The sequence below is a fragment of the Pipistrellus hanaki genome, assembly GCF_964339955.1.
Source record: "Pipistrellus hanaki genome assembly, chromosome: 1".
NCBI classification, from domain to species: Eukaryota; Metazoa; Chordata; class Mammalia; order Chiroptera; family Vespertilionidae; genus Pipistrellus; species Pipistrellus hanaki.
In genome coordinates, this window is record NC_140503.1 from 197,298,692 (window position 1) to 197,309,285 (window position 10,594).

The following is a 10,594-nucleotide window of genomic DNA, read 5'->3' on the forward strand; positions in this document are numbered from 1 at the left end:
AATTAATAAAAAATAGATTTTAAAAAATCACAGATAACATGATGATGAATTACAACTGACATAGCCAACGATGAACCTGCAAGCCAGATACATGCCCCCTTTTATTTTCCTGTGGGTGATGTGTTTTATTTAACCCGGCATATCCAAAATATTACTTCAACATATAATCAATATAAACATTATTAATGAGATTTATTGCTTATTTTTTAAATAATTGTTAGTCCAGTCTACAACATCCAGAGTAGCCACATTGTAAATGGCCAGTGGCTTCTGGCCACTGAACTGGATGGTGCAGGCCGGGGCCTCATTTCACTTTTGTGTAAACATCAAGCCTCTTTGGCATTTCATGTAGTACTTGAATTTTCCATAAATGCTTCTACTATGCAAACAGAGAATTGAGGTTTAACTGTACTTTGTTTTTTCCAGGTACATGTCCTTGACCGGGAATCAAACCCACGATCCTTCAGCACTGAGCCAAGCCAGCCAGTGCCCAATCTGTACTTCTTTTTTTTTTAAATATATTTTATTGATTTTTTACAGAGAGGAAAGGAGAGTGACAGAGAGCTAGAAACATCGATTAGAGAGAAACATCAATCAGCTGCCTCCTGCACACCCCCCACCAAGGATGTGCCACAACAAATGTACATGCCCTTGACCAGAATTGAACCTGGGACCCTTCAGTTCACAGGCCGACGCTCTATCCACTGAGCCAAACCGATTTCGGCCCAATCTGTACTTCTTAATCCCTTCACCTTTTCATCCAATGGCCCAACTCTCCTACCCTCTGGCAACCATCAGTCAGACACAAGGTTTATTAACAGCTTGGTAGCAAGAACATGAAACCATGAAGAGTTAAGTATCACTCAGCACTCTTTATTTATTTATACTTACTACATACACCCCGGGGGGGGTGGGGGGGAGGAAGAAATTCATTCTGCCACAGGCTCAGCATGATTCACAAACTGCAGGCTAACATTTTGAAATGTCATTTTTATTGATCTCCATGTGATGTTCCATTTGCCTTTCCTGGAGTAGACAAATTATGTTTATGGCATTTCCCTAATAGCAGACCTTGAAAATCTGAGTTTAAATGAGCTTTGAAAAAAAGAAAAAAAACATAACCAAATAAAATATCAACTAAATAAAACGATCTGAATGCACATAAATTAATACTGATTCTAGCATTAAAATATATCTTCCCTGAGACTTCATAGGTCATAATCAAGGTGCCAAGGTACTACATAATAGAATAGCACATTTCAGCACGTAAGAGGCAGCTAAAACCTATAAGGAAAGTCAAATCTCAGGCACAAAATATAAATCTGTCAACCGAGCTCATGAAATACAAAGGACGGTTCAGAGTGAGATTAGGAAAATGAATATCAAGTCCTATTCTGTAGAACCTAGGAGCCTGTGTAGCACCGCCAGTTCCGTAATCAAAATCAAGTAACAAGGTCAATTTATCTTGCTAGCTACCATCACGGCTTGCTAGCAATTCCAAAAGTAAATCAGTCAACGGAAAGCTATTGTTACTCTACAATAACAGATAAAAAACTTGCTTTACAGAATAGGTATAATGCTTAAATGCATTTTACTACTTTCAAATACAGTAGTTAATCAGATAACATAAATGAATTGCATAAAGTTAAAATAGAAAGCAATTACATTCTCAAGTAATGGTACATCGCCCTTAGGTCCATTCACACACAAGAATGAACTGCTCAGTCTTAAGCCGAAGGCACACTAACAGAACAGGTAATTAACAAGAGAGAATAGATAATTTAGTAAGCCTTTGATTTTAAAAGCCAAAATTTAAAATTTTTAGAGGAATAACTGATTTTGAACCTTTTACTTGATAGAAAGCATATAAGAAATCATAAGAGCATGAATTACAAAGTGATGCAATGAAATCAAAGACATTATATTTTAAAAAAGCTTACACTTCTATTCATCCTCCAAAACCTATTCAAATACCACATCCCTCAGCGGTATTGATCTGCTAAGGCACAAGTGAGCTGGAGTGCTTCTGACTCTCCAGAGCACTCAGCCTTTCCTGAGAATGCCATCGATGTTCTTTGCACTGCATAATTTTTGAATATATCTCAACTCCACTGATAGCATTTTAAGTTCTTTTTGAGACCTCAACAAAGAATAAATAAATGGTTGGATGGATGGATGTTTGAATGGTGGGTTGGGCAACAAAATCCAAGGTTATGGGTTATAGATGATTTAAGATGCTGAAAATTGTTTTAAGATGTGCTCAAGAATCAGCACTAGATAACAGATGAAATTATCTTACTGAAACTATATTTTCTTTTTCTCTTTTAAATAATTCCGAGTTTGAGAGGTCAATAACCTCTATAAGCAGCGAAAACAAGCAACCTTTAAAAAATTCTTCAATACTTCATATTTTAACCAGTGTTTTTATATTCTAATAAGTATGCAATATAAATTTCAAAATTTTTTATTATTAAAAAAAAACCCACATACTCTGTGTTGTTTACAGAAACAAGAGTAGTGTTTTAGCTCCAGACTAAAGTTTTATTATGCAAGAAAACAAGAACACCTAGATTTTCTTATAGTTTAATTGAATCACCAATGTCCTTATGTGATAACATGAACAACATGCTTATCAGATAAAAGTAAGTGATAAGGCAGAATATAAAACTATGTATACATTATGACTGCAACCTTGTAAAACAAACCTTGGCAGAGGAAAAAAGGCCTGGAGGAAATGTAACAAATCGACCAAGGTGATGGGTGCAGAGGGAGAAACTATCAGTGATGTTTTTCTACTTTCTCATCTTATTCTATTTTATCTCATTATGATGTAGCTATAACTCCTCATGCTTTATTCCTTATATCTCCTTAAATTAAACATACACATCATATATTAATTACTATCTGCTTTTAAATTTTAAAATATAGCCATTCTAGCCCAGCCAGTGTAGCTCAACAGATGATCGCCAACCCAGGAACCAGGAGGTTGCCGGTTTGATTCCTGGTCAGGGCACTTGACCAGGTTGTGCAGTTGATTCCGGGTGAGAGTGCTTACAGAAGGCAGCGGATCAATGATGTTCCTCTCATCGATGTTTCTATCTCTCTATCTCTCTCTTTCCCTCTCTCTCTAAAAACCAATGAAAAAAACATATTCAAAATATAATAAAATAAAAATACAGCCATTCTAGTAGTATGAACTTGAAGTTACTTAACTCCTCTAAACCTCAATTTCTCATCTAAGTAAACTAACTCACTAAGTAAACTAACTCAGCAGGATTTAAAAAAAATATCTCATGTAATACACCTAGCTTAGTGCCTAACTCACAGGAGTGCTCAATTTATATCACTTCCCTTCTCAACATTTTTTGTTATTGATTGAATTCTTATAAATTAAGTAGACATCACTGATTAAGTATTTGGTTAAGAGGCAACCCATTTATCTTTTAAAAAGCCTCTTCCATCAAAGGACTTTAAAAATCTACTAAGAAGCTTAGGAAGACATTTTTAATAGATCCCAGTAATCCTTTCCACTTAGCCTGGATAAGACTTCTGAAGCCTTCAAAACAGCAGCCCCAATAGCCAGAAGGAATAGCCATTAGAGTGAAAACTTACTTGTCATTAGCAACTTGGAACAGGGAATTCTTAGGAGCTTCTCCCAGCACTGAGAGCACACAGAAGAGGGATGAACTCTTTTCTCAGGTTTGCCAAAGACTTAAATCTATGGCTCAATTCCAGTTCACCCAATAAAACATTTTAACAGTGGAGATATTTAAAAACAGGTATTTGCAGGGTTTTTTTTGTTTTTTTTTTTTAATGGTTCGTTTAGTATTTCAAAACAGAAACATTACAGGAAATCTTCATGGTTTTGTATTTAGCAATGAATACATGGTTTTGTATTTCGCAATGAGCTTTGCTACCAAAAACACAAGCAACAAAAGAAAAATTTGGTAAGTTGGACTTTGTTAACATTAAAAACTCTTGCGTATCAAAGGATATCATCAAGAAAGTAAAAAGGCAATCTAAAGAATGGAAAAAAGTATTCACAAATAATCTACTAAGGGTAAATGTATAAGCATATAAAGAACTCCTGTGACTCAACAACCAAAAGAAAACCATTTTAAAAATTGACAAAAGAATTGAATAGACATTTTTTTCTAAGGAAGATAAGCAAAAAGCTCCCCCAAAAACATATGAAAAGATGGTCAACATTATGAGTATAGAAAAATGAAAAATTAACACCAAAATGACATACCACTTCACATTTGCTAGGATGGCTATAATAAAAGACAAAACAAAACAGAAAATAAGTGTGACAAGGATGTGAAGAAATTGAAACCCTAACATATTGCTGGTGGGAGTGTAAAATGGTGCAGCCACTATGGAAAACAGTTTGGCGGGTCCTCCAAAAACTAAACATAGTATCACCTTATGATCCAGTAGTTCAACTCCTAGGTATATATGCCAAAGACCTGAAAACAGGGATTCAAACACCACTGTGCACTGTAGCACTATTTAAAATAGCCAAAATGTGGAAACACCCAAGTGTCCATTGATAGGTGAATAAATAAAGTGTGGTATACATATACAATAGAATACTATATATATATATATATATATATATATATATATATATATATATATATGTATATATATATATGTATATATATATGTATATATATACATACACACACACACACACACACACACACACACCGTGTTTCCCCGAAAATAAGACCTAGCGCATGGAAAGATAAGACATCCCCTGAAAATAAGACCTAGCACAACTTTGGGAGAAAAAAATATAAGACACTGTCTTATTTTCGGGGAAACAGGATATATATATATAAAAGGCAAATGTGCTAAGTGTCCTTCCGACTGGTCGCTATGACGTGCACTGACCACCAGGAGGCAGATGCTCAATGCAGGAGCTGCTGTGATGCACACTGGCCATCTAGAGAAATGGCACTGCATACCTGGCACCCACAAAGCAACACTCGGCTTCCCCCAAGTGGAACACAGGCCCTGCCACCACCCCAGAGCAACAGCCCACCAAATCACAGCAGTCACTGCCAAGACCCCATCGCACAAAATGTGGTCCACAGCCCAGCCCAGCCTGGAAACAGCCACTGTGGGTGCCAAGTAATGATATAGCAACACCTGACTTCCTCTTCCTAGCGACTAGCCTCTTTGCAGTTTCTTCAGCCCAGAAATACGACTTGCTTTATAGCCAGGTGCAAATATTTTACACTTTAACCAAATGTCTTAAAGCATTTTCCTGTGCCTCATCTCATTTGATCTTCACACAAGTCCTGGAGTAGGTAGATAGGAGACCTAGTAGAATCGTATTTTCTTTTCGTTAGCTGGAATCTTTTTGTTAGATTTAGAAAGCTTAAGAGGAGAGTTACCAAGCTTGGAAACTTGACCCGACTGAAAAGAAGAAATGGTGGACCTTGAAAATGACTTTAGGTTTTCTCGCTGCACAGAATATAGTTAAACACCACTGCAGTTAAATATTTTACCCTTTATTCTCCCTGTGTTATCTACAATCATCATCTGCTTTGTGTTGATATTTACTGCTGTGTTGCTGACAATTACCTGAAAGAGAAGTTGGAGCCTTTCACTGGGCTGGAAAAAGTTTAGCTAAATCAGAAAGCAAGTCTAATTAAGCAAGCATATTCTATATCTATAAAAGGCTAAGTTGACTCTCACATGCACGATACATATAAAGCTCTCGCTGGTGCTAATCACACACATGTCATTTGATCTATCATTGTAGATCATGAATTTGATTGACACTTCTATTATAGAGAAAGGGTGAATAGTGATAAAATATTTCTTCTAATTAATTTCCTTTCAATATGCATGAATTTGTGCACTGGGCCAAATTCAGCTATAAAAAGGATGAAATTCTAAACATGCTACAATATGGATAAGTCTTGAAAATATGCTAGGTCAGTGGTCGGCAAACCACAGCTTGCGAGCCACATGCAGCTCTTTGGCCCCTTGAGTGTGGCTCTTCCACAAAATACCACGGCCTGGACAAGTCTGTTTTGAAGAAGTGACATTAGAAGAAGTTTAGGTTTAAAAACTTTGGCTCTCAAAAGAAATTTCAATCATTGTACTGTTGACTATTGTGCTAGGTGAAATAAGCCAGACACATAAAGGGCAAATATTGATAATTTCATTCATCAGAGGGACCTAGTATAGTCAAATTCATGGAGACAAATAGGTTAGAGGTGACCAGAGATTGGGGACAGGTGGAATAGAGTTACTTAATGGTGACAAAGTTTCTATTTGGGGTAAGAAGGTTTTGGAAATAGTGGTGATGGTTGCACAACATTGTGAATTTTATGTAAATTGGTAAATTTTATGTAACATATACTTACCACAATAAAAGTAATTAATTAAACTTAAAAGCACAGGTAAAAAACAAACCAAAAGGACAATAAAAACGACAGCACGTCAGTACCTCTGCACACACTGCATTCGGGAGAGAGGAGGCTGGCATCTTCGGTTATGAGCTTCTCGGGCAGCAAGTCTAGCACCTGACAACTGAGAATACAAAATCCACTTAATATGCCATCAAACTAGCTACCAGGCTGGCGAAACTAGGATCACATTCTGACATCAAGAAGCCAGAAATTCAAGAAGCTCAAAGTTGTAAACAAGCATTCATTTCAGGGGGGTGGAGGAAGGAACCACAGAACACCAAAACATTAAGCTGGAAAAATTCTAGAGTAGTGTGAAGCAGCAGAGCACACCGATCAGCTCTCATGTGGTGATCTTCGCAGGTCTGCAGAAGAGTAATATACAAGACTGTTTTCTAAGAAACCTACCAAAGCTGAAAATATTCTAGTCAACACTTTCAGAAACATTAATTGGAGCAGAGTCCAAGAGGATACCCAGCTCACAACTATTTCTCCAAGGGTCTTCATCTGTCATCCAGTAGCTATTAAAGGATGTTCAATACAAATGTTTAAAAAGGTGTTTTTCTAAAACACTTTTTGGAATGATGGTGACCTAAACTCTTTAGGGGAGAAATATGTATTTGCAAACCCAATACCAACACCTCAGAAGGTCTTAATGGGAACTAAGTCTTTGACACAGAAATCCAACTAAGTTCAGAATATGAACCTGTCTTACCAAACCACACAGTATCTTCAACTCCTTATAAAGATGTATCTCATTCATTCTCAAAGATGTCACGTACATCAACAATTAAAAATATACGCATCCAAAAAGTGAATATACCTTTTCATCTTCCCATTGAAAAAAATTACAATCTTTTCTATCCCGACAGGCCGAGCAGGCATAAAACCTCCGCGTGTCTTCTTTCCCTCGGCTCACCTTGACAAACAAGAGGGTGGGACCTAGTTCCAGAACAGGAAAAAAAGCATGTCAAACAACAGGCACGTGCACCAAGTTCCTGGTTTTCACCTCCCTTAACTAAACTCGTTTTCATTTTATGCACGGGTTTATCATCATTAAATCCACTACTTTAATAGTTTACTTAGGAACTCGTTTTTGAACACTAGCCTCTCCGGGAATAAAATGCCACTGTTAGCGGAGCTGGAGGTGAATGGCCTGGGCCCTGAGACCAGAGCCAGGAGGGCATCCAGAGAGCCTAGCACATGGCTCCTCCGCCCCTCAGGGGCCCTTTCCCGGGAAATCTGGGCTCTGAGAGCTGGACACACCCCCTCTTCGCAAGAATTCACTCTATCGTTCTAACCTTTTTTTTTTTTTTTTTTTTTTTTTTTTTTTTAATACATTGAATTGATTTTTCAGAGAGGAAAGGAGAGGGATAGAGAACTAGAAACATTGATGAGAGAGAACCATGCAACCAAGGTACATGCCCTTGACCGGAATCGAACCTGGGACCTTTCAGTCCGCAGGCAACGCTCTATCCACTGAGCCAAACCGATTTCGGCTTAAACCCCTCCACCCTTTTTTTTTTTTTTTTTTTTTTTAACTGAAAAAAGTAAAAAAAAAAAAAGTAAATCAACAAATGAAACCGCCAAGTACTGGGTGATATGGATTACTCCATAGCACGCATCCCCTTTGCTGAGCCTCTGCCCATTTCCTTAAAACAGAGAGATCACAGCCCTGGAGCCAAAACCACACCAGTGGGACTTTTTAGAACGGCTCCTTAAGCAAGTTGAAAACCACAACTTCCCGAGGAAGGAGGTGTTTGTTAGACATCACACACGGTGGGGGAGAAAGGTGGATGAAAACCCGGGAGTCCCTAACGCCCCCTGGAAACTAGGGCTAACGCTCGCGCCCCGGCGCCCGGCAGCCAGGCGGGCCCCGAACGCGGACCCACCGTGAGGGCACCGCGGGGCGGGGGCGGCGGGCTCGGAGGAAAGCACCACCTCCACGCCCGAGCCGCCCGGGCTGCTCGCGCTCCCCTCTGCCTCCCCGGCTCCCAGCCCGTCCCTGCGGGCCGCCATCTTCCCGCCGCCGACCCCAGAGCTTCCGTCCAACCACTAAGGAGGCGGAGAAAGAGCGTCGCCGCGACCGGCAGAGACTCACAGCGCCCCCGCGCGTCTAGGAGGAGCTGCGGCAAGCGAGGCGAGACTCCTCAAATGCTATTCTGCCCAGCCCCTAAGCAGTCCTGGGCAATGAAGGGTATGACTCGCAGGCAACTTGTTGGACCTGTGCAGTAAGTTCCTATATTTTCTGCCACACGTCTTAACACCTGCAAGTACCCTCCTTTCATTCAGAATACAGACAGGAAAGGAAAAGACTCTTCAGAGCAAAGATTTGGTTGGGTTTAAGTCCCAAAGGCAGCATCACCACCAACAGCCAGTTGGCCATAGAAATAGCTAGTCTCTCTGCCCTTCGTGAACTCACCCTCTTTTCAAAGTTGGAGGCGCAGTATCATCTTCTACCTATTGGACAATGTTCATAGTTGCATGTTATCGTTGCATATCCATTGACATGTATATATGGTAAAGAAAAAAAAAACTGTCCCTATTTGCATCTGACATGATGGTCTGCATACCATCCCAAGGAATCTACAAAAATGACTCTAAACTGAGTTTGACAAGGTTGCAGGATACCAGATAAACATACAAAAATCTATTGTATTTCTATAGACTAGCAAAGATCACAAGAACACCAAAATTTAAAATAGAACACCACTTACAACCACTCAAATAAATGAAATAGTTGGTTTTACATATGTCTAACAAAACATGTACATAGGAGTTGTGTGCTAAAAGCTACAAAATGCTGATTTTTAAAAATATATATTTTATTGATTTTTTACAGAGAGGAAGGGAGAAAGATAGAGAGCTAGAAACATCGATGAGAGAGAAACATCGACCAGCTGCCTCTTGCACACCCCCTACCGGAGATGTGCCCCCAACCAATGTACATGCCCTTGACCGGAATCGAACCTGGGACCTTTCAGTCCGCAGACCGACGCTCTACCACTGAGCCAAACGGGCTTCGGCCAAAATGCTGATTTTAAAAAAATCAAAGAAGGTCTGAATAAATGTAGAGACATACTCTGTTTGTATCTAGTGGGGGGCTGGTCCAGGTTCACCTTGGCTGGGATAACTCAACTCTGCTCCTTGTGTCTCTCATCCTCCTTGAAATGGACTGAATGTGTGTATCACCCTCAAATTCATATGTTGAAATCCCTACTCCCCAAAGACGAGAGTATTAGTAAGTAGAATCTTTGAGAGGTGATTAGAGCCTCCATAAATAGGTCTAGTGTCCTTAAAAGAGGCCCCAGGAAGCTCCCTACTCCGTTCCACTATGTGATGATACACAGAGAAGTATGTCACCCAGTGAGAGCCCTCATCCAACCTTGCTGACACCCTGATCTTGGACTTCTAGCCTCCAGAACTGTGAGCAATAAATTTCTCTTGTGTTTCAGCTACCCAGGCTGTGATGGTTTGTTAGAGCAGCCCCAATGAACTAAAATACCCCTCCTACAATCAGGGGTCCACCTGGGCATATCTTTCTCATAGAGATGGTAGAAGCATGAGAGAGCTAGGAGACACAGGCAACCTTCTGGAGGCCTAGGCTTGGAGCTGCCACTGTCACTTCTACCTCATTCTTTTGGCTTGAGCAAGTCTCATGGCCACACACTTCACGCACACGGCAAAGGGGAAAAGTCAGGAAGAGGTGAAGAATTGGGGCCAATGACACAATCTACCACAGAAGCATTCTTCACTGGGATAACCAAGTGGCTGGTGGCAGTGTTTCCAGAAACTCCAGGAGCCCCTGCCTTAGCTAGGAGTCAATAAGAAAAAGGCAGAACTATGATACAGGGATGTGTGATAGTACCGTGGGAGTACCTAGATCCGTCCATGCCTCCTGTTTTCAGTTATGAGTCATGGATTCCTTTATTTCCTTGAGCCAGTTTGAGATGGGGTTACTTCTATTGTTATTGGTGGGAACTTTCCTTGTCTTTATTAGTTGCTGGTGGGAGTGGGCTTCTTGCCATATCACAAGAAAAAGAATTTTCTGAGACTTGCAAGAGAGACCGAGTGATTTTTATTTGCATGGAATTAAATCTCTGAATTTCTAAGGTCCCCTTTGAACCGGGTCCAGCACAGCCTGGGGTAAACCTGAGGAGGGGCGG

General features: G+C 40.0%; 1 protein-coding gene across 3 annotated transcripts in view; it reads right to left on the reverse strand.

Annotated features, from left to right (window-relative positions):
* ZCCHC4 (zinc finger CCHC-type containing 4) overlaps positions 1–8,470 on the reverse strand; it is a 45,292-nt gene extending 36,822 nt beyond the window's left edge. For all 3 annotated transcript variants that reach the window (XM_084895422.1, XM_084895421.1, XM_084895420.1), the window contains exons 1-3: positions 8,321–8,470; positions 7,252–7,370; positions 6,470–6,552 (exon numbers count right to left, since the gene is read on the reverse strand). In XM_084895422.1, the coding sequence (XP_084751548.1) occupies positions 6,470–6,552; positions 7,252–7,370; positions 8,321–8,447 (329 nt within the window). In that variant the 5' untranslated portion in view covers positions 8,448–8,470. The remainder of the gene's footprint in view (positions 1–6,469; positions 6,553–7,251; positions 7,371–8,320) is intronic.
* Positions 8,471–10,594: the final 2,124 nt, after the last annotated feature.